General features: G+C 38.8%; 2 protein-coding genes across 2 annotated transcripts in view; one reads left to right on the top strand and one right to left on the bottom strand.

The window, feature by feature from the left end:
- LOC133546211 (zinc finger protein 135-like) overlaps positions 1 to 27874 on the bottom strand; it is a 90823-nt gene that overhangs the window by 46475 nt on the left and 16474 nt on the right. The gene's annotated exons all lie outside the window — the stretch shown is intronic.
- LOC133546190 (gastrula zinc finger protein XlCGF57.1-like) lies at positions 1030 to 27848 on the top strand. Its single transcript, XM_061892082.1, has 3 exons — positions 1030 to 1455; positions 13954 to 14208; positions 26280 to 27848. The coding sequence occupies exons 1-3, from the start codon at positions 1353 to 1355 to the stop codon at positions 27467 to 27469; spliced, it is 1548 nt and encodes a 515-aa protein (XP_061748066.1). The 5' UTR covers positions 1030 to 1352; the 3' UTR covers positions 27470 to 27848.

Here is a 27874-nt window from a genome sequence, read left to right on the forward strand (position 1 = left end):
ACCATGTGTATGTTCAATTTTACAGGTTGCTATTCACTTACTTTGAAGCATTTTTTTTCATTTGTTTTATATGTTTCATGGTTTAAATTTAAATTAAAGTATACCAATGCTAAAATACCTGTATCAAATGTTAGGTATATGCATTAATGTCAATTTGTTAGAGAGAGTCTGTTTCCAGAATGAATGTAAATATATTTACAAGAAAAAATAGCTGCATAAGATTTTCGTTTTTTTATCATTCCTATTTTTATACATTTATGGCTCTTAAAAAAACTGCCAGGATATTTTGCGGAGAACGTTTAACCTAATGTCCACAATGGCATTGTGTAGGCAAAAAAAGAGTAGTGCCCGGACGTGGGAACGAAAATCACTTTCTAGCCACTTTTTCCTGGTTCACCTTATGGCCTATAACTAAGAGTTTCCCGCTTGTCTCCAACCTTTCCCCCATGCATTCCTGAGAGTGTGTGCCTCACCGACACTCTGCTGTTAACAGGCGGCCTTTCTTCTTAAATACATTATTACATTGTAAAATAACAGACACTTTACTTATGCTTGTCCTTACGTTTTGGACGCATGGCTGCAATGGTTGTGATCTCTCGGATGCAGAATTTTAGAATAGAATAGAAAGTACTTTATTGATCCCTGGGGAAATTCAGCACCACAGTTCGCTCACAATAGACAATAATAATTTACTCCAGTAAAACCAGCAAACCAGCGAGCCAGTAATTACAGTCTGCAAATTGTGTTGTTGTTGAATGATATTTATCAGATTTAAAGTCAAATACAGTTTATATACATGTCTGTCTATCTGTGTTGGCCCTGCGATGAGATGGCGACCTGTCCAGGGTGTACGGCGCCTTCCGCCTGAATGCAGCTGAGATAGGCTCCAGCACACCCCGCCATCCCTAAAGGGACACACAGTCGATAAAGGGATGGATGGATCATTGGTGGCCGTGATTTTTTTGTGTAGACACCATGAAAACATACATTTAGAATGAATCGTTCATGACTTGCTCATCACGATGACTCGTTGGCCCCGCCCCTAAGTGACGCATGCGTGGAGGATATGTTCTTCGCAGCAAAGTCCTCCTTTACTCCACACACGCTTCTAAGCCTCGGCACATCTACTAACTACACTTTATTCATCCTCCGTGTCAGCATCAACTCCACTCGTCTCACTCAACTTTGGACATTATTAGGCCCGCTTAGATTGCTCCTTGTTTGAGCGCGCTAGTTAGCTTAGCCTGCTAGTTAGCTTAGCTTGTTAGCCGCTAACAAAGAGACGCGGATTTGATCAACACATCGCTTAGTTAAGATCAAGTGTGAGTGTAAAGTGTTGTGATTGTGTGGAAATGTGTGAAAGAACCATAGCAGAGTACGAGGAGGAACTTTGTCCAACTAAAGAGGAGAAGGAGCGACCACATCAAAAACCTCAAGTTGTGTTACACAGAACAGGTTTGTTTACTTCTTACTCTCACATCTTTACTAACTTTATATTTCATCATGAACATGACGTGTTAGATTAATAATTTATCAATAGGTGTACTCAAACACATGATTGTTATTGTGTTATTAATGTGATTATCAGACAGCAGTCATTTCCACTAGATAATGTTCAAATATAGGTGATTTGGCACACTTATAATTAAAAAAACAAAAATAATGTTGTCTTTCATACGATATGTAGTAGTATTGTATATGTGGATGGGGGCCCTGCTTTGGTAATAATGTGTACCCCTTTCAGAGATCACATTTAGTTCCACTTTAAACATTCACATGTTGCACAATGAGATGGTATAACGTGAACAGTTCTGGAACTTTCTAACTCGGGGGAAAGAACGGGATCTCGTTGGAAGCGCGATGTATGAGCAGACGCTGTTTGGGTATAACAAAATGGTGGCTGCCAATTTAGTTTACAACTTCACTACATCAGTAGTTGTCAAACTTTTTTCACCAAGTACTAACTCAGAAAATACTTGGATTTCCAAGTACCACCATCATGAACAGCAATAAAGTACAGTAGCATAGTAGGCCTTAATTATTCATTAATAACAAGGAAGACACATTATTTAACAAGTATATTTAATATTTTAGTTACTGTAACATTACACACAGTTTGAACAGTAACACAGTTTTTGCATGTTGGAAAATAAAACAATGTACATAAAAAATGAAATAATATTTGGCGTACCATTAGGTGATACCCGCGTACCACTAGTGGTACACGTACCACAGTTTTAGAATCCCTGCTCGATCGGTTCAAGAAGACATGATCAATGCACGCGTGTGCAGAGACAAGGTCACTTCCATTTTATTTGTTTTACGTCAGTTATGTTCCTGCATGTTGTCACTACTATAGTTTTCTTTTTTGCAATCTTTATTTGAATAACAATTTCACATAAAAGATGACATGCTGATCATTTAAAAAATTACAGAGCCCCTAAAGGGACATGGGTACAATTTTTTTTGAGATATGTATCTTGTGCGCACCAGAAACTATGATGCAGCTTCCTCAGTTGACCTCTGACCTGGTCCACAGAGATGACTAATGTTTACGTAGAGGTGGAGGAGGAGGAGGAGGGGGTTGCAACCATGGCTGGGGAGGGGGAGAAGAAAAGGGGGTGGATGCAATGAGGATTGGGGGGTGGGGAGAACAGTACTGGTTAAACCGGTTGAAGAAGTTCTTCATCTCATTTGGCCCTCTCTATTGTCCCCCCTACTGCTCTGGTCTTTGTCTTGTGGCCTGTGATGGTTTTCACACCTTCCCAGACTTCCATCATGTTGTTCTGCTCCAGCTTCTTCCTGTAGCTGTCCTTAGTCTTCCTCACGCGTCCTCTCACCTCCCGCTGTGCTGCTCTCATTGCCTCCCTGTCTCCACTCCAGAAGGGAGCTTTCTTCTTGTTGAGCACAGCTTGAACCTCCTGTGTTACCCAGGGTTTGTCATTAGGGTAGCACCGAACAGTCTTGGCAGGGCAGGCCACGTCTAGGCAGAAGTTGAGGTAATCCGTAGGACAGTGAGTCAGACCATCAATGTCCTCACCATGTGGAAACTGTGTTCCATTCGTCTGTCACAGAATGACATCACACTAAGATGTTCAGTGACAGTTTTATTTAGCTATTTAGCCTTTTTGTTCAGTATCAATCAGTCAATGTTATTTATACAGCCCTAAATCACAAGCGTCTCAAAGGGCAAAAAAAATGGCAGTACACATCTTCCAAACAAAGTGTTTGCGAGTGAAATTTTCTGAAATGTGTAGGTATATTCTTGCTATCGTTTACATTTTCAGAATGTATAATATTGTGTTTTAGAGAAATGCTTTGACATTTTTGTCAGGTTCAAACACCGATGACATCTATTAGACAAGACAAGAAGCAAAGAAATCAAACAGAGACAGGATTCAATTTAGCTCATGAGGAGAAACGTCTGGGCTGCAACTTCGTACAGTTTCCCACCACGCTCTGACGAGGGAGTTCCACGCTTCCTCTTTTATTTGGGCCTTTTCTAATTACATAGCTGCAGCTGTTTTTAAAGGGAGGGGGGTCGTAAACAGCTTTTGCACTCGGTCGTAAACAGTTTAAAGAAAAGGTCTGCTCCCTCTGCTTTGTAGATCTCAGGTCAGGAAAAGGTCTTCCTGTGGCTGTCAATAGATCAAAGAAACCGAAACCTCCATGTTGCATCCCATTGCAGACAGTGGAGTTTTACAAGCCTTTTGTTTGATAAGATGAAAGACAGCTTTGGTCTTCTCGCAGGGGACCTGAACTCAATGGAACAGAAAAGTTTTTTTATAACTTCCATCCATCCATTTCCTACCGCTTATTCCCTTTTGGGATTGTGGGGGGCGCTGAACTCATATACAATTATTCTGACAATTTTGTTATTATTGTTAATATCATATGGAATCAATTATTGGTCGCAGTAAAGTGGCAAATTGGGTACTTTTTAGCTCTAAAAAGGGTATTTCAACAAGTAAACAGTACAGTAGGTACTTGATTTTGATAGATGTAATGCTCATAATGCTCATAGGGACTGCGTGGCGTAGTGGGAGAGTGGCCGTGCGCAACCCGAGGGTCCCTGGTTCAATCCCCACCTACTACCATCTTCGTCACGTCCGTTGTGTCCTGAGCAATACACTTCACCCTTGCTCCTTATGGGTGCTGGTTAGCGCCTTGCATGGCAGCTCCCTCCATCAGTGTGTGAATGTGTGTGTGAATGGGTAAATGTGGAAATAGTGTCAAAGCGCTTTGAGTACCTTGAAGGTAGAAAATCGCTATACAAGTACAACCCATTTATTTTATCATAAGGGTATTCTAGTAAACTATGCAGAGATGAGATTTGTCAGTATCAAAATATTACTTGAAATCAAATTTTGGCAGCAGCAGAGTGGTTGTTTCGGTATAATTTAGCTTTGTAAAGGGTATTTCCACAAGTATACAGTACAGTAGGTACTTGATTTATATATATATATATATATATATATATATATATATATATATATATATATATATATAATGCTCACAAGAGTATTCTAGTAAAATATGCAGAGATGAGATGTGTCAATATCAAACTATTACTTAAAATACATTTTTGGCAGCAACAAAGTGGCCATTTGGGTAGATATTTGCTCTAAAAATGGTATTTCAACAAGTAAACAGTACAGTAGGTACTTGATATTGATATATGTAATGGTCATAAGGACATTCTAGTAAAATGCGTGTGTGTAAATATGCGATGTGTAAATATCAAAATATTACATCAAATCCCTTTTTGATTGAAGATTCAAGATAGTTTATTGTCATATGCACAGTTAAACACACAGTTTGCCGTACAATGAAAATCTTACTTTGCTAGTCCACAAGTCACACGGTACTTAGCTAAAAATAAAAATAAAAATGTATATACAAGGCACAGTAAGTAACATAAAATTATGGCACATTCTGATTGACAGTCAACAGTTAATATGGAGGTGACCTTGGGTCACAGCAGCAGTTAACGTGTCTTTATTGATCAAAGGTGAAAAGTGTCTACAGTGATGGTTCACAGTTGTGGTCAAAGTAGCTGTCTTTTCTTCAAAAAGACAAAAGTAAAGACGGAGGGTTGGGGGAAGCTAGCATTCATGAGTTAGCATTCACAAGCCTGATGGCCTGTGGGTAGAAACTGTTAGTCAGTCTGGTAGTTCTGGATGTCAGGCTCCTATATGGTCTGCCTGATGGTAGGAGGCTGAAGAGACTGTGTACTGTCCTTGATGATGATGTGTGCTCTCCTGGTGGCCCTGGTAGAGTACATGTCCTGTAGTGAGGGGAAGGCTGCTCCTGATATGTACTGAGCAGTTTTAATCACTCGCTGGAGTGCCTTCCTGTCCTTAGCAGTGCAGTTTCCATACCAGACCGTGATTGAGCTGGTTAGGACACTCTCAACCGTACTTCTATAGAAGTCGCTGAGAATTTTGGGTGGCATGCCAAATTTTCTCAGCCTTGTTAGGAAGTACAGTCGCTGCTGGGCTTTCTTTATGGTTTGTTGGGTGTTGTGTCCCCAGGTGAGGTCCTCGCTGATGTGGGTCCCGAGGAATTTACAGGTTTTCACCCTGTCCACCTTTGTCCCCCCTATGTACAGAGGAATGTACTGTGCACTCCTTCTCCGTGGGTCAATAATCATCGCATTGGTCTTGTTTGTGTTCAAGGAGAGATTATTATCCTGACACCAGGCCACCAGTTCCGCTACCTCCCTTCTGTACGCTGCCTCAGATCCCCCGGTGATCAGTCCGACGACCGTAGTATCATCTGCTAACTTGATGATAGTGGTGTTGTTCTGGGAGCCCACACAGTCGTGTGTGAAGAGGGTGTACAATAGGGGGCTCAGCACGCAGCCTTGGGGGGTCCCAATGCTTAGAACCTTTGTGTCTGATGTCTGGTTGCCGATACTGACTGACTGGGGCCGGTTTGTGAGAAAGTTCAGGACCCAGTCACAGAGAGTTGGTGTCAGACCAACAGTGAGGAGTTTAGCAGTGAGTTTTTGTGGGATGACCGTGTTAAAAGCAGAGCTGTAGTCGATGAATAATAGCCTGGCATAGGTGTCCTTGCCCTCTACGTGGGTGAGGGTGGTGTGGATGACGGTGTTGACTGCAACCTCACTGGACCGATTCTGCCGGTAGACAAACTGTAGAGCAGGGGTCACCAACGCGGTGCCCACGGGCACCAGGTAGCCTGTTAGGACCAGATGCGTCGCCCGCTGGCTTGTTCTAAAAATAGCTCAAATAGCAGCACTTACCAGTGAGCTGCCTCTATTTTTTAAATTGTATTTATTTACTAGCAAGCTGGTCTCGCTTTGCTCGACCTTTTTATTTCTAAGAGAGACAAAACTCAAATAGAATTTGAAAATCCAAGAAAATATTTTAAGACTTGGTCTTCACTTGTTTAAATACATTCATTTATTTATTTTTTTACTTTGCTTCTTATAACTTTCAGAAAGACAATTTTAGAGAAAATATACACCCTTAAAAATGATTTGAGGATTTTTAAACACATTCACCTTTTTACCTTTTCAATTCCTTCCTCTTCTTTCCTGAAAATTTAAATCAATGTTCAAGTATTTTTTTTTTATTGTAAAGAATAATAAATACATTTTAATATAATTCTTCATTTTAGCTTCTGTTTTTTCGACAAAGTATATTTGTGAAATATTTCTTCAAACTTATGATTAAAATTCAAAGAAATTATTCTGGCAAATCTAGAAAATCTGTAGAATCAAATTATATCTTATATCAAAGTATTTTGAATTTCTTTTAAAATTTTTCTTATGGAAAATCTAGAAGAAATAATTATTTGTCTTTGTTAAAAATATCACAAAGTGCAGATTGGATTTTAACCTATTCAAAACATGTCATCAAAATTCTAAAATTAATATTAATCAGGAAAAATTACTAATGATGTTCCATAAATTGTTTTTTTATTTTTTTCAAAAATATTCAAATTAGCTAGTTTTTTTCTTCATTTTTTTCAGTTGAAATTTGAATTTTAAAGATAAACTATTTTTCAAAATATAAATTAAATTTTTTCGTGTTTTCTCCTCTTTTAAACTGTTCAATTAAGTGTTTTTTAATCATTTATTCTCTACAAAAAAAACTTCCTTAAAAAGAAAAAAAATTACGACAAAATGACAGATAGAAATACCCATTTTTTATATCCATCCATCCGTTTTCTACCGCTTATTCCCTTTCGGGGTCGCGGGGGGCGCTGGCGCCTATCTCAGCTACAATCGGGCGGAAGGCGGGGTACACCCTGGACAAGTCGCCACCTCATCGCAGGGCCAACACAGATAGACAGACAACATTCACACTCACATTCACACACTAGGGACCATTTAGTGTTGCCAATCAACCTATCCCCAGGTGCATGTCTTTGGAAGTGGGAGGAAGCCGGAGTACGGGGAGAACATGCAAACTCCACACAGAAAGATCCCGAGCCTGGATTTGAACCCAGGACTGCAGGAATTTTGTATCGTGAGGCAGATGCACTAACCCCTCTGCCACATATATATATAGATTTATTTATTAAAGGTAATTTGAGCAAATTGGCTATTTCTGGCAATTTATTTAAGTGTGTATCAAACTGGTAGCCCTTCGCATTAATCAGTACCCAAGAAGTAGCTCTTGGTTTCAAAAAGGTTGGTGACCCCTGCTGTAGAGGGTCCAGTGTGTCTGGGATGGTCTTCTTGATGTGTGACATGACTATCCTCTGGAAGCACTTCATCACTATTGGGGTGAGTGCAACAGACAGGTCACAGTGTTTTTCTTTGGCAGGGGCACGATGGTGGTGGTCTTGAAGCAGGTGGGCACAACAGCTTGTGTTAGTGACAAGTTGTATATGTCAGCAAGTACGTCAGCCAGCTCTGATGAACACACCCTGAGGGCCTGGCCAGGGATGTTGTCTGGGCCGACTGCCTTCCGTGGGTTTGTTTTCTTCAGAACTGTACGTACCTCTGCTGTTGTCATAGTGAGCGGTGGGTCCTGCGTGGGCTCCGTGGTCAGAACCCCTCTCTGTTAGTTGGTGTTGAGGACCTCGAAGCGTGCATAGAACTCATTCAGCTCATCTGGCAGTGAGCGTTGGCTGTTTGTGACCCCCCTGCTCCCCTGCTTGTAGTCTGTGATGTGTTGCAGGCCTTGCCACATGCGGCGGGAATCTGTGTTGAAGTAGAATCCCTCCAGCTTTTGTCTGCATTGTCCCTTGGCCTTGCTGATGGATTTACACAGGTCATATCTGGCCTTCTTGTAGTCCTCAGCGTTGCCTGAGAGAAATGCAGTGGAGCGGGCATGTAGCTTGGACCGAACATTAATCCAGGGTTTTTGGTTTGGGTATATCTTGTATTGTTTTGTGGGAACAATGTTTTGCACACATGTGCTGATGTAGCCAGTTACACTGGAAGCATATTCCTCTATGTCCACAGTACCGTCATCCCTCTGAGCAGCAGTTTTAAACATGTCCCAGTCTGTACTCCCAAAGCAGTCCTGAAGCACTAGTTCAGTGTCTTCATTCCAAACTTGAACAGTTTTACTCACTGGGGGGGCTTGCTTGGGACGCTGGATGTAGAAAAGCTGAGATATGATCAGATAGTCCAAAGTGTGGTCTGGGTACAGCCTTGTAGGCTCCCCTCACGTTGCAGTACACCTGGTCCAGGGTGTTTATCTCCCTCGTAGTAAAGTTCACATATTGATGGTATTTTGGGAGGACACTCTTTAGGTTGCGGTGGTTAAAATCCCCAGCTACCGTGAACGCAGCATCAGGGTGTGCGGTCTCTTGTTTACTGATGACGTCATGCAGCAGCTTTAGCGCTGTAGTGGAGTCCGCCCGTGGCGGGATGTAAACAGACAGTATAAACACTGCACTAAACTCCCTTGGCAGGTAAAAAGGTCTGCATTTCACCATCAATCAATCAATCAATCAATGTTTACTTATATAGCCCTAAATCACTAGTGTCTCAAAGGGCTGCACAAACCACTACGACATCCTCGGTAGGCCCACATAAGGGCAAGGAAAACTCACACCCAGTGGGACGTCGGTGACAATGATGACTATGAGAACCTTGGAGAGGAGGAAAGCAATGGATGTCGAGCGGGTCTAACATGATACTGTGAAAGTTCAATCCATAATGGATCCAACACAGTCGCAAGAGTCCAGTCCAAAGCGGATCCAACACAGCAGCGAGAGTCCCGTTCACAGCGGAGCCAGCAGGAAAACATCCCAAGCGGAGGCGGATCAGCAGTGCAGAGATGTCCCCAGCTGATACACAGGCGAGCAGTATATGGCCACCGGATCGGACCGGACCCCCTCCACAAGGGAGAGTGGGACATAGGAGAAAAAGAAAAGAAACGGCAGATCAACTGGTCGAAAAAGGGAGTCTATTTAAAGGCTAGAGTATACAAATGAGTTTTAAGGTGAGACTTAAATGCTTGTCCGAGCAGTGTCTTTCAACCACCTGTACGTCCGAGCACCAGCTGTTACTCACGTAAACACAGACGCCGCCTCTTGCCTTTCTTGAAGCCTTTGTCCGGTCTCCACGGTAGACTGAGTGCGTTGCTAGCTGGATAGCAGAGTCTGGGATGCTGTCCGAAAGCCAGGTTTCCGTGAAAATAAGAGCACAGCATTCTCTCTTGTCATTACAATGAATGTCGCAGGAGGGCGCCACTGAACCCCAACATTAAAGGTTTGTTTGATATACTTTGAATTTATTTTTGAAAAACAAGACATTCTTTTATATCACATAGTTGTTCAAATAAATATTACGTAAAAGAAAAGCATGGTAACAGTGGCAGCACGCAATATCTTATATAGAGCTACCTCTTCGTCCACTCGGCTGTGACGTCATTCACAGCTTCCGGGGTAAACGGAAGGCAGCAGAACAGAGCAGTACTGCCTTGTAACGTCAAGTGTGCTAACTGTCGTGAAAGCACATCGACGGAGAAAGACGTGAGCAAGACGCTAGTAAGTCAGTCTTATTATTTGTTATCCAGTTTGAAATATCTACGTCGTATAAAATACATATTTGATTCTTTCATTAAGGATAAAGTCGTCTCGATGCGCTAGAAGCACTGTGCCGCTTCTCGTGCTTACTTTGCTTGTAAGTTAGCTTAGCTCGCTAGTTAGCTTAGCTTGTTAGCTGCTAACAAAAAGACACGGACTGTCAGGACTGTGACATGGATTTATTTCGCTTCTTCTACGCAAAGGATGATTCGAACGGGCGAGAATTGAATGTAAGTACATGGTTTTTATTTATACACTATAATACAGAAAAGGCAAAACAAAAAGCACGCTCGATGGCGGATAATAATCCATGGTAAAACTTAGAACAAAAACAGCACAATGGCAAAACAAACAGAAGATACTATAAAAGGCACATGGCAAACCAAAAACTAGCACTGAGGCATATAAACAAAGAAGTCTTACGTGGCGTGGTCAAACAAACAGCGTGGCAAAGCATGAGGGTCCGGCAAGGAAAGGTAGGTGCGTGGTCATGAGTATTCAACACAGTCCAGTAGGTAAAGAAGCCAGGCCGAGGAAAGGAAAATAAATGACTTAAATACTGCTGTGGTAATTAGAACCAGGTGTGAGAGGCTGAGAATCGGGGCGTGACTAAGGGGACCAGGTGGAAACTAATGGGTTGGCATGGAAACAAACAAAACCAGGAAGTGCAAAATGTGAAGCAAGAGTCCAAAAACAAAACAAAACATGACCAAACATAAACCTGATTTACAGGCATGACACGGATGTTATCAACACATCGCTAAGTAGAGATCTAATGTGAGAGTAAAGTGTTGTGATTGTGTGAAAATGTGTGAAACAACCATAGCTAAGTATGAAGAGGAATTTTGACCAAAAAAAGAGGAGAATGAGCGAGAATATCAACTACTGGACGCTGTTTTCAAGAAAATTCAAGTTGTGTTACACAGAACAGGTTTGTTGACTTCTTACGCTCACATCTTTACTAACTTTATATTTGATAATTAACACTCTTTTTCAACAGAAGATGCTTTGTCTTGTGGGGATGATGCAATGCTTTGATTTAGATTCTTCATGAAAAGGAGACAGTTTGAGGTTGATGTTCCTCTCTGTTTGGAACAATGTGTGATTGATTGATTGAAGGAGTTATGAAAAGTTTGCATAGGAAAGGGTACACTTTCATCACGGTACACATTCACTGCTGCAAGAAAGCCTGGGCTTGATTTTGTTGAAGTATTTTTTTTAATTTACACAACACAGTACTATGTAGAAAGTAGACACAAATACTGTAAGAAAGTAAATGGAAATATAATTTCAAATAGGTAAAAGGCTTTGTTTATTCCCAGGTACGAGTAGCCACAACATGTAATGTGTTTTCTTTTTGATAGGGAGTTCCACATGTTGGTGGTATTGCAGGCAAACAAATTAGAACCTTTTTTGGAGTGAAATCTGGGTTGAATGTGATTTGTACAACTACCTGGTTTTATAATGGTGAATATATTTTGAAGTATCTAGACAGGTAAATGGGTATTTTAGTGGTAGGGTGTATCTTCTACACCAGACCAACTGCAAGAAGATGTACTCTGTCAGATACCAAGAGCCTCCCCACGTTAAGGAAATGGTTGGCTGCAAGGTGAGTCTTATATGGACGGTTGAGTAGAAGCCCAATCATTTGGTTTTGGGCTGTCTGGAGTTTGTTTTTCAGGGCTTTTAAGGCCTCACGGTACCAAACATGAACTTTGTAGTCAAAGTGGGGTTAAAATGGGCTTGTGTTGGTCTTAAGTGTATTTGTACCCACCGGCGGGGTGATCTTTCCATGTAAGGTTGTACGGTATACCGGTATTAGTATAGTTCTGCGATACTATCCATCCATCCATTTTCTACCGCTTTTCCCTTTCTCAGTGGGTGCTTGAGGAGCCTATCTCAGCTGCATTATTCATATTCGGTACTATACCGCCTCTAAAGTGTACAACTGCTATGATTACATCAATATTTTTTGGCATCACATCTTTCTTTTTTTCTTTTTTTTAATTTATATGATGATTATAAACTCAGGAAATATGTCCCCGGAGACATGAGGACTTTGAATATGACCAATGTATGATCTTGTAATTACTTGATATCGGATTGATACCCAAATTTGTGGTATCGTCCAAAACTAATGTAAAGTATCCAAACAACAGAAAAAAAAGTGATTATTACATTTTAACGGAAGCGTAAATAGCACATGTTAAAACAAACAAAAAAAAGTAGATATTAATATTAAATGAACAAGGAGATGAATAATCAATTTTCTACCACTTTTCCTTAATAATTTTTGACAAAGTCATAGAATATTAATGACACAATATGTTACTGCACATTTCAGCAGACTAAATTAGGAGCTTTTGTTTGTTTACTTACTACTAAAAGACAAGTTGTCTAGTATGTTCACTATTTTATTTAGGAAAAACTTTCAATAAGAATCATGTTTAATGTAACCTAAGATTTTTTGTTAAAATAAAGCCAATAATGTACTTTTTTGTGGTCCCGTTTATTCAGAGAAGTATTGAAAAGTATCGAAATACATTTTGGTATAGGTCCCGGTACTATAATATTGGTATCGGGACAACACTAGTAAGAACAGAATTCATTGGTTGATTCTTTGACCACCTTAGTAGTCATTTTTTCACTGGAGAGATTAGTCTCTACGATGCAACCAAGATAGGTAATCTCATTTTTGTTTGTTATAATATTGTCACCCACTTTGAGTGTGAAGTTGTCTACTTTTCTGAGGATAGGAATTGACCCAAAGACCTGTGTACTTGCAAGTACCGAGGCAAGTCTTATTTCGGCAGTTTGTCATTGAAAGCCTTGCTAGTCTAGATCTTGAGGATTCTAGCTTCTCTTGTTTTGTGGCCGTTAGCCTCGGTTCTGTTGTTCATGGGTACAGAAAATGATGGAATGATCACTTAAGCCGCCACATACAGTAGTTCCACTCGTGGTGATTTGAGACTGGTCAGAAGTAACAAGGAGGTCTATGAAGGTTTAAAAGGACTCACTCACCCTGGTAGTGTGCTTAATGAGCTAAGTGAGACAATGTTGGTGGCACAGCTTAGTGAAGGTTTTAAAAATGGGTGCATCCTTTCAGGACATATCTGTGTTCCAGTCCCCAAGAAGTAAACCTGTATCAACATGTTTACATAAAACTCACACAGTCACTAAATACATTTTGTACTGTAAACAAATCTAATCAAAGTTATAATTTCACTTCCTAAATCTGACTTACAAGTATCAATAAGTGAACGTAAACAATTATTTTCAATAACTAAAGTAGTCAAAACTTGAATTATTAAAAGAACATAAAGGTGACTGACTTTCCTTCAGCGTGTCGTAGATGGTCTCCAATTCCTAAAGAGGAATTGTTGATGGAGATACTCCATAATGTTTTATGGAGTATCTCCATGTTTTTGGTGAAAGTTCCTTTTGGCCCAGCCAACAAACTGACCACCAAAATTTATTTTGCATGATCACAAAAACATACCATGAATGTTTTTGCAGTGATTTCGGAATTAGATTTTTTGAATTTCCAGGATATTTTAGTTATAGTAATAACTATGGCATTAAAATAATATGGTTAAGTTTACAGATAAAGTTTAGGTGTCATAGACCGTATACACAAAACAATATTTACCCACTTTACATCAGTGAAGTTAAGAATGCTTCAATCAATGCTGCCTCGTATTTATAAAAACTTTTCAAATTGCCCCGCATCAAATTTCCAAGTCTGTTTGTGTACTCACTGTACCACTTTTGAATTATTTTAGGAAACAATTGGGTATTTCCTGTGTTTTTATTGGTTGTTTTTGCTACACACTTTTAACACAACACACAAAAGAACACAAGTAATGTCATTATGTTAACAGTGTCAGTTCAAAACTATTTCTATTCTCTCTTTATCTTATTTACTTATTTACCCAACAGACGTTCAGCAGCCCCCTCACATTAAAGAGGAAGAGGAGAATCCACAGCCCCCCCACATTAAAGAGGAAGAGGAGATACCACAGCCCCCCCACATTAAAGAGGAAGAGGAGGAAGTGTGGATCAGTCAGGAAGGAGAGTGTCCTGTAGGGCAGGAGGAGGCTGATGTCAGCAAGTTTCCACTGACTGTTGTCTCTGTGAAGACTGAAGAGCATGAAGACAAACCACCTGAGTCCTCACAGCTTCATCACAGTCCAAGTAAGCACAACATTTTATTCTCAGGGCATTCAATCCATCACAACTGGACTCTTCACTTTGTCTTACAAGACCTTTGTCCTCTCATCCAAGTAGGCTTCATCACTTCATGCTCATACACTTCAAGTCTTAAATCTAATCATTGGAATTTAGAGGAGAACTGCACTTTTTTGAGGAATTTTTCTATCGTTCACAATCATTATAAAAGACATGATGGTGGATATATAAAAAAAAAAAAATCCCATTCTAACTAGGGCTGGGCGATATGGCCTTTTAATAATATCTCAATATTTTTAGTCCACATCACGATACAGCATATATATGTGGATATTTTGCCTTAGCCTTGAATGAACACTTGATGCATATAATCACAGCAGTATGATGATTCTATGTGTCTACATTCAAACATTCTTCTTCATACTGCATTCATATATGCTACTTTTAAACTTTCATGCAGAGAGGGAAACCACAACTAAGTCAAATTAGCAAAAGTGTATTTATTAAACAGTTATTAAGCAGTGGCACAAACATTCATGTCATTTCCAAAGCAAAAAGTGCAAGATTGTCAGAGACATTTTAAAACAAGCTATGAGTGCACTTTTGTGCATGATGTCACTAAGATGACATAGCAAAACAACACTATATTAAAGTGCACTTTTTGTACAGAAGGCCACTACAATAGTTTAAAACAAATAAAGTGCACTTTTCTGCATGATGTCACACAAGATATATCAATAAGTGTCAAATAAAAATGTGCTGCATAATAGGAAATCAAATAGTGTATGTCCTTCGCTATGTGGTAGGTTCCTGCGGACGTTATCTCCTTCTGTTGTTGACCAGTTTTTTCATATGGGGTTCATGTGGAAATGGTTGCTTGGGCATTTTGTGGGTGTGGCACCAAACTGAGATGTTGACATGCAGAGTTTCAAGCACTCCTCATTCTCTAGCGGGTGACTTTTCAAATGATGCTACACATTAGCAGTGCTGCAACTTTTTGTAGCAACGCTTTTGCCGCATACTTGACATATTACGGTTGTCTTTTCAACATCTTCCCTTTTGAAGCCAAACCACCGCCAGACAATGGACTCTGTGCTGCTTTTCTTGGGAATTAATTATTCCTTCATTTGTTACCAGACTAGCACCTTCTTTCTCTCGTATTACCACTAGCACCACCCCGTTAGCACCACAGCTAACGTTATAATGCCGCTACCTGTCTGCTCTGCGAGGGCGTATGACGTTGCACACGCGACAGTATGTGACGTATGTGAGAAGGTGCGCTTGTTTTATGTCTCTGTGAGAAGGACAGACAAGGAGTGAGAAGAGGATGTAGTGTAATGCCCGCGGCTAAAAGCAACTGCGTGAGAATCTATACTCCAATACTGACAATATAGTCATTTTCTATATCGCACAGAGACAAACCCACAATATATGGAGTATATTCCATATATCGCCCAGCCCTACATCACACATGCATGCATACAACATGATACATCACACATGCATGTATACAACATGATACATCACACATACAACATGATACATCACACATGCATGTATACAACATGATACATCACACATGCATGTATACAATATGATACATCACACATACAACATGATACATCACACATTCATGCATACAACATGATACATCACACATGCATGCATACAACATGATACATCACACAAGCAAGCATACAACATGATACATCACACATGCAAGCATACAACATGATACATCACACATGCATGCATACAACATGATACATCACACATGCATGTATACAACATGATACATCACACATACAACATGATACATCACACATGCATGTATACAACATGATACATCACACATGCATGTATACAATATGATACATCACACATACAACATGATACATCACACATTCATGCATACAACATGATACATCACACATGCATGCATACAACATGATACATCACACAAGCAAGCATACAACATGATACATCACACATGCAAGCATACAACATGATACATCACACATGTATGCATACAACATGATACATCACACATGCATGCATACAACATGATACATCACACATGCATGCATACAACATGATACATCGCACATGCAACCATACAACATGATACATCACACATGCAAGCATACAACATGATACATCACACATGCATGCATACAACATGATACATCACAAATGCAAGCATACAACATGATACATCACACATGCATGCATACAACATGATACATCACACATGCATGCATACAACATGATACATCACAAATGCAAGCATACAACATGATACATCACACATGCATGTATACAACATGATACATCACACATGCATGCATACATCATGATACATCACACATGCATGCATACAACATGATACATCTCACATGCATGCATACAACATGATACATCACACATGCATGTATACAACATGATACATCACACATACAACATGATACATCACACATGCATGTATACAACATGATACATCACACATGCATGTATACAACATGGAACATCACACATACAACATGATACATCACACATGCATGCATACAAAATGATACATCACACATGCATGCATACAACATGATACATCACACATGCATGTATACAACATGATACATCACACATACAACATGATACATCACACATGCATGTATACAACATGATACATCACACATGCATGCATACAACATGATACATCACACAAGCAAGCATACAACATGATACATCACACATGCAAGCATACAACATGATACATCACACATGTATGCATACAACATGATACATCACAAATGCATGCATACAACATGATACATCACACATGCATGCATACAACATGATACATCACACATGCATGCGTACAACATGATACATCACAAATGCAAGCATACAACATGATACATCACACATGCATGCATACAACATGATACATCACACATGCATGCATACAACATGATACATCACAAATGCAAGCATACAACATGATACATCACACATGCATGTATACAAGATGATACATCACACATGCATGCATACATCATGATACATCACACATGCATGCATACAACATGATACATCTCACATGCATGTATACAACATGATACATCACACATGCATGTATACAACATGATACATCACACATACAACATGATACATCACACATGCATGTATACAACATGATACATCACACATGCATGTATACAACATGATACATCACACATGCATGTATACAACATGGAACATCACACATACAACATGATACATCACACATGCATGCATACAAAATGATACATCACACATGCATGCATACAACATGATACATCACACATGCATGTATACAACATGATACATCACACATACAACATGATACATCACACATGCATGCATACAACATGATACATCACACATGCATGTATACAACATGACACATCACACATACAACATGATACATCACACATGCATGCATACAACATGATACATCACACATGCATGCATACAACATGAAACATCACACATGCATGCATACAACATGATACATCACACATGCATGCATACAACATGATACATCACACATGCATGCATACAACATGATACATCACACATGCATGCATACAACATGATACATCACACATGCATGTATACAACATGATACATCACATATGCATGTATACAACATGATACATCACACATACATGATACATCACACATGCATTGATACAACACGATACATCACACATTTATGTATACAACATGATACATCACACATACAACATGATACATCACACATGCATGCATACAACATGATACATCACACATTCAACATGATACATCACACATGCATGTATACAACGTGATACATCACACATACAACATGATACATCACATGCATGTATACAACATGATACATCACACATGCATGTATACAACATGATACATCACACATACATGATACATCACACATGCATGTATACAACATGATACATCACACATACATGATACATCACACATGCATGTATACAACATGATACATCACACATGCATGCATACAACATGATACATCACACATGCATGCATACAACATGATACATCACACATGCGTGTATACAACATGATACATCACATATGCATGTATACAACATGATACATCACACATACATGATACATCACACATGCATGGATACAACTTGATACATCACACATGCATGTATACAACATGATACATCACACATGCATGGATACAACATGATACATCACACATGCATGCATACAACATGATACATCACACATGCATGCATACAACATGATACATCACACATGCATGTATACAACATGGTACATCACATATGCATGTATACAGCATGATACATCACACATACATGATACATCACACATGCATGGATACAACATGATACATCACACATGCATGTATACAACATGATACATCACACATATAACATGATACATCACACATGCATGCATACAACATGATACATCACACATGCATGCATACAACATGGTACATCACACATGCATGCATACAACATGATACATCACACATGCATGCATACAACATGATACATCACACATGCATGCATACGACATGATACATCACACATGCATGCATACAACATGATACATCACACATGCATGTATACAACATGATACATCACACATGCATGTATACAACATGATACATCACACATACAACATGATACATCACACATGCATGCATACAACATGATACATCACACATGCATGTATACAACATGATACATCACACATGCATGTATACAACATGATACATCACACATACAACATGATACATCACACATGCATGCATACAACATGATACATCACACATGCAAGCATACAACATGATATATCACACATGCATGTATACAACATGATACATCACACATGCCTGTATGCAACATGATACATCACACATACAACATGATACATCACAAATGCATGTATACAACATGATACATCACACATGCATGTATACAACATGATACATCACACATGCATGTATACAACATGATACATCTCACATGCATGTATACAACATGATACATCACACATGCATGTATACAACATGATACATCACATATGCATGTATACAACATGATACATCACATATGCATGTATACAACATCATACATCACACATACATGATACATCACACATGCATGTATACAACATGATACATCACTCATGCATGTATACAACATGATACATCACACATATAACATGATACATCACACATGCATGCATACAACTTGATACATCACACATGCATGCATACAACATGATACATCACACATGCATGTATACAACATGATACATCACATATGCATGTATACAACATGATACATCACACATACATGATACATCACACATGCATGGATACAACATGATACATCACACATACATGATACATAACACATGCATGGATACAACATGATACATCACACATACATGATACATCACACATGCATGGATACAACATGATACATCACACATGCATGTATACAACATGATACATCACACATATAACATGATACATCACACATATAACATGATACATCACACATGCATGCATACAACATGATACATCACACATGCATGCATACAACATGATACATCACACATGCATGCATACAACATGATACATCACACATGCATGCATACAACATGATACATCACACATGCATGCATACAACATTATACATCACACATGCATGCATACAACATGATACATCACACATACATGCATACAACATGATACATCACACATACAACATGATACATCTCACATGCATGCATACAACATGATACATCACACATGCATGCATACAACATGATACATCACACATGCATGTATACAACATGATACATCACACATGCATGTATACAACATGATACATCACATATGCATGTATACAACTTGATACATCACACATACATGATACATCACACATGCATGGATACAACATGATACATCACACATTTATGTATACAACATGATACATCACACATACAACATGATACATCACACATGCATGCATACAACATGATACATCACACATACAACATGATACATCACACATGCATGCATACAACATGATACATCACACATGCATGCATACAACATGATACATCACACATGCATGCATACAACATTATACATCACACATGCATGCATACAACATGATACATCACACATACATGCATACAACATGATACATCACACATACAACATGATACATCTCACATGCATGCATACAGCATGATACATCACACATACATGCATACAACATGATACATCACACATGCATGTATACAACATGATACATCACACATGCATGTATACAACATGATACATCACATATGCATGTATACAACTTGATACATCACACATACATGATACATCACACATGCATGGATACAACATGATACATCACACATTTATGTATACAACATGATACATCACACATACAACATGATACATCACACATGCATGTATACAACATGATACATCACACATACAACATGATACATCACATGCATGTATACAACATGATACATCACACATGCATGTATACAACATGATACATCACACATACATGATACATCACACATGCATGTATACAACATGATACATCACACATGCATGTATACAACATGATACATCACACATATAACATGATACATCACACATGCATGCATACAACATGATACATCACACATGCGTGTATACAACATGATACATCACATATGCATGTATACAACATGATACATCACACATACATGATACATCACACATGCATGGATACAACATGATACATCACACATGCATGTATACAACATGATACATCACACATGCATGGATACAACATGATACATCACATATGCATGTATACAACATGATACATCACACATACATGATACATCACACATGCATGGATACAACATGATACATCACACATGCATGCATACAACATGATACATCACACATCTATGCATACAACATTATACATCACACATCTATGCATACAACATGATACATCACACATGCATGCATACAACATGATACATCACACATGCATGTATACAACATGATACATCACACATGCATGCATACAACATGATACATCACACATCTATGCATACAACATTATACATCACACATCTATGCATACAACATGATACATCACACATGCATGCATACAACATGATACATCACACATGCCTGTATAAAACATGATACATCACACATACAACATGATACATCACACATGCATGTATACAACATGATACATCACACATGCATGCATACAACATGATACATCACACATGCATGCATACAACATGATGCATCTCACATGCATGTATACAACATGATACATCACACATGCATGTATACAACATGATACATCACATATGCATGTATACAACATGATACATCACACATGCATGATAACACATGATACATCACACATATAACATGATACATCACACATGCATGCATACAACATGATACATCACACATGCATGTATACAGCATGATACATCACACATACATGATACATCACACATGCATGGATACAACATGATACATCACACATGCATGTATACAACATGATACATCACACATATAACATGATACATCACACATGCATGTATACAACATGATACATCACACATGCATGCATACAACATGATACATCACAAATGCAAGCATACAACATGATACATCACACATGCAAGCATACAACATGATACATCACACATGCATGCAAACAACATGATACATCACACATGCATGCATACAACATGATACATCACACATGCATGCATACAACATGATACATCACACATGCATGCATACAACATGATACATCACACATGCATGTATACAACATGATACATCACACATGCATGTATACAACATGATACATCACACATACAACATGATACATCACACATGCATGTATATCAATCATCAATCAATGTTTACTTATAGAGCCCTAAATCACTAGTGTCTCAAAGGGCTGCACAAACCACCACGACATCCTCGGTAGGCCCACATAAGGGCAAGGAAAACTCACACCCAGTGGGACGTCGGTGACAATAATGACCCAGTGGGACGTCGGTGACAATAATGACTATGAGAACCTTGGAGAGGAGGAAAGCAATGGATGTCGAGCGGGTCTAACATGATACTGTGAAAGTTCAATCCACAATGGATCCAACACAGTCGCGAGAGTCTAGTCCAAAGCGGATCCAACACAGCAGCGAGAGTCCCGTTCACAGCGGAGCCAGCAGGAAACCATCCCAAGCGGAGGCGGATCAGCAGCGCAGAGATGTCCCCAGCCGATACACAGGCGAGCAGTACATGGCCACCGGATCGGACCGGACCCCCTCCACAAGGGAGAGTGGGACATAGAAGAAAAAGAAAAGAAACAGCTGATCAACTGGTCTAAAAAGGGAGTCTATTTAAAGGCTAGAGAATACAAATGAGTTTTAAGGTGAGACTTAAATGCTTCTACTGAGGTGGCATCTCGAACTGTTACCGGGAGGGCATTCCAGAGTACTGGAGCCCGAACGGAAAACGCTCTATAGCCCGCAGACTTTTTTTGGGCTTTGGGAATCACTAACAAGCCGGAGTCCTTTGAACGCAGATTTCTTGCCGGGACATATGGTACAATACAATCGGCAAGATAGGATGGAGCTAGACCGTGTAGTATTTTATACGTAAGTAGTAAAACCTTAAAGTACAACATGATACATCACACATGCATGTATACAACATGATACATCACACATACAACATGATACATCACACATGCATGCATACAACATGATACATCACACATGCATGCATACAACATGATACATCACACATGCAAGCATACAACATGATACATCACACATGCATGTATACAACATGATACATCACACATGCCTGTATACAACATGATACATCACACATACAACATGATACATCACACATGCATGTATACAACATGATACATCACACATGCATGCATACAACATGATACATCACACATGCATGTATACAACATGATACATCACACATACAACATGATACATCACACATACAACATGATACATCACACATGCATGCATACAACATGATACATCACACATGCATGTATACAACATGATACATCACACATACAACATGATACATCACACATACAACATGATACATCACACATGCATGCATACAACATGATACATCACACATACAACATGATACATCACACATACATGCATACAACATGATACATCACACATGCATGCATACAACATGATACATCACACATGCATGTATACAACATGAAACATCACACATACAACATGATACATCACACATACAACATGATTCATCACACATGCATGCATACAACATGATACATCACACATGCATGCATACAACATGATACATCACACATGCATGCATACAACATGATACATCACACATGCATGCATACAACATGATACATCACACATACATGCATACAACATGATACATCACACATGCATGCATACAACATGATACATCACACATACAACATGATACATCACACATGCATGTATACAACATGATACATCACACATACAACATGATACATCACACATGCATGCATACAACATGATACATCACACATGCATGCATACAACATGATACATCACACATGCATGCATACAACATGATACATCACACATGCATGCATACAACATGATACATCACACATACATGCATACAACATGATACATCACACATGCATGCATACAACATGATACATCACACATACAACATGATACATCACACATGCATGTATACAACATGATACATCACACATGCATGTATACAACATGATACATCACACATACAACATGATACATCACACATGCATGCATACAACATGATACATCACACATGCATGCATACAACATGATACATCACACATGCATGCATACAACATGATACATCACACATACATGCATACAACATGATACATCACACATACAACATGATACATCTCACATACATGCATACAACATGATACATCACACATACAACATGATACATCACACATACATGCATACAACATGATACATCACACATACATGCATACAACATGATACATCACACATACAACATGATACATCACACATACAACATGATACATCACACATACAACATGATACATCACACATGCATGCATACAACATGATACATCACACATACATGCATACAACATGATACATCACACATGCATGCATACAACATGATACATCACACATACAACATGATACATCACACATGCATGTATACAACATGATACATCACACATGCATGTATACAACATGATACATCACACATACAACATGATACATCACACATGCATGCATACAACATGATACATCACACATGCATGCATACAACATGATACATCACACATGCATGCATACAACATGATACATCACACATACATGCATACAACATGATACATCACACATACAACATGATACATCTCACATACATGCATACAACATGATACATCACACATACAACATGATACATCACACATACATGCATACAACATGATACATCACACATACATGCATACAACATGATACATCACACATACAACATGATACATCACACATACAACATGATACATCACACATACAACATGATACATCACACATGCATGCATACAACATGATACATCACACATGCATGTATACAACATGATACATCACACATACAACATGATACATCTCACATACATGCATACAACATGATACATCACACATACAACATTTCCCCATTTTTCTGCACAGTAACTCAGATATGTAACACTAGTGAGCAGTAGAGAATATGACGTGATTTTTGGGCCAAAACATGTTTAGTTTTATTCATTATTGCCGTGTTTCTTGCTACTTTATGTTGTAAATTTTTTACATGAGATTTTCAGTTCATTTTATCATCAATCATTATACCTAGAAATTTGCTTTCATTTACTCTTTCAATTTCTATTCCGTCTATTTGTATTTGTGTTTGACACTTCTTTCCTACTTTTACCAAATAGCATTATTTTAGTTTTACTGAAATTCAATGATAGTCTGTTTTTGTCAAACCATCTTTTTAATTTGTTCATTTCATCTGTTATTATTTGTATTATCTTCTGTGTGTTCTCTCCTGAACAAAACACTGTTGTATCATCCGCAAATAATACTAATTTTAAATATTTTATAACTTTACAAATGTCATTTATATAAAGCTTGAACCATGTTGGTCCTAGTTTTGATCCTTGAGGTACACCACAGGATATATTTAGTGTTGCAGAAGTGTGTTCGCCCGGCTTCACGTATTGTTTCCTGTTGGTTAAATAACTTCTAATCCAGTTTAAGACCAACCCTCTGATGCCATACCAGTATAGTTTTTTGATTAAAATATTGTGATTAATTGTGTGAAATGCTTTAGTTGGATCAATAAACACTGCTGCCACATATTTTTTTTTTTTTACTATCAATTGCATTGGTCATTTCTTCTGTCTTTTCTATTACAGCCATCGAAGTTGAAATATTAGCTCTGTATCCATATTGGTTCTCATCTAATATTTTATGTTTGTTTGTGGAACTCCCTAATCTGACAGTTTTTCCATGATTTTAGAAAATTGTGGAAGTAAAGAAACAGGTCTATAATTTGTAAATTGGTGTTTGTCTCCATTCTGATAAATTGGTGCGATTTTAGCTATTTTCATTTTGTTTGGGAATTTACCTGTTTGAGATGATGGGTATTTTTACGCTGCTTTTGCAGTGTAGCGTGTAGTGTAGCTTGCTACAATTCTCTGAGGATAGCTTAGCTACATTTAATTGGGAGTAACTTGTAGCTTAGCTTACTACATTTTCCAGGTCGCTTGCCCAGCACTGTCTGTTTGGCCTAGCTCACATGTGAATAGTTTGAATACTGCAACCTTCAACACAGTAACACCTCATTTGTGTTTTATGTTCTGCAGACGTCCAGCAGGTGTCAGCAGAGAGTCATGAAGAGATCCCCTCCAAGCAGCAGGAGTGGAGCTCCAGTGTGGGACAGAAGGAGCTACAGACCCCCTCCCACATTAAAGAGGAAGAGGAGGAACTGTCGAAGCAGCTTCAAATGTTGGTGGAGGATAATGATGAAGCTGAAGCTCAGTCCTTACAGCTTCATCACTGTCAAAGTGAGGAGAACAGAGGGGCGGAGCTTGTAAGTCAACACATCACAGAAGCTGATGGAGAGCATTGTGAAGATATAAAGTCAGAACCAGACAGCATCTTTGCTCCACTGTCAGACATGGACCACATGATGTCAGACTCTTCTGATCACAGTGACCACATCCAAAAACCTTTGAAGAGTAAAAATGACTCTAAAGGTGATACGAGACATCACACTAACAACAAACACTTTGACTGCTCTGAATGTGGGAAATCATTTAGACACAAGAGTTATATTACAATACACATGAGAATACATACTGGAGAGAAACCTTTTATTTGCTCTGTCTGTAAGAAGAGTTTTTCCATTAAGCCTGCCATGACCAGACACATGAGAACACACACTGGAGAGAAACCTTTTACTTGCTCTGTTTGTAAGAAGAATTTTTCCAGAAAGTCTAACATGTCCTCACACATGAGAACACATACTGGAGAGAAACCTTTGACTTGCTCTGTTTGTAAGAAGCGTTTCTCCACAAAGCAAAATATGGTCACACACATGAGAACACATTCTGGAGAAAAACCTTTTACTTGCTCTGTTTGCAAGAAATGTTTCTCCAGAAAGCCTGACATCTCCATACACATGAGAACACACACTGGAGAGAAACCTTTTACTTGTTCTGTTTGTAAGAAGAGTTTCTCCACAAAGTCTAACATGTCCTCACACATTAAAACACATACTGGAGAGAAACCTTTGACTTGCTCTGTTTGTAAGAAGCGTTTCTCCACAACGCAACATATGATCACACACATGAGAACACATACTGGAGAGAAACCTTTTACTTGCTCTGTTTGTAAGAAGTCTTTCTCCAGAAAGCCTGACATCTCCATACACATGAGGACACACACTGGAGAGAAACCTTTTACTTGTTCTGTTTGTAAGAAGAGTTTCTCCACAAAGTCTAACATGTCCTCACACATGAGAACACATACTGGAGAGAAACCTTTGACTTGATCTGTTTGTAAGAAGACTTTCTCCACGAAGCCTAACATGACCGCACACATGAGAACACATACTGGAGAGAAACCTTTTATCTGCCCTGTTTGCAAGAAGCATTTCTCCACAAAGCTTGTCATGACCACACACATGAGAACACACTGGAGAAAAACCATTTAGTTCAACTGTTTGTGCATAAGTTATCAGGTCAGTAAACACAAGTGTGTAACAGTCATGGAAGCTGCAGGGATTTAAAAACACTTAGTGATTGTGCTAAATGTACTTTAAAAACACAGCATGTTTAATATGAATGTATATTTGATGTTGTATGTAGTGCCTCTCATCTTCTACTGTTAAATTTAAAGGCCTACTGAAAGCCACTACTACCGACCACGAAGTCTGATCGTTTACATATCAATGATG

Source organism: Nerophis ophidion, linkage group LG29, assembly GCF_033978795.1.
Source record: "Nerophis ophidion isolate RoL-2023_Sa linkage group LG29, RoL_Noph_v1.0, whole genome shotgun sequence".
In the NCBI taxonomy this organism is placed as follows: domain Eukaryota; kingdom Metazoa; phylum Chordata; class Actinopteri; order Syngnathiformes; family Syngnathidae; genus Nerophis; species Nerophis ophidion.

Bases quoted from the DNA above. Each gene is read 5' to 3' on its own strand.
- LOC133546190 (XM_061892082.1), top strand. From the start codon at position 1,353: ATGTGTGAAAGAACCATAGCAGAGTACGAGGAGGAACTTTGTCCAACT. The intron at 1,456-13,953 runs GTTTGTTTACTT...TTTACCCAACAG, and splicing joins AGTTGTGTTACACAGAACAG to ACGTTCAGCAGCCCCCTCAC. The intron at 14,209-26,279 runs GTAAGCACAACA...TATGTTCTGCAG, and splicing joins ACAGCTTCATCACAGTCCAA to ACGTCCAGCAGGTGTCAGCA.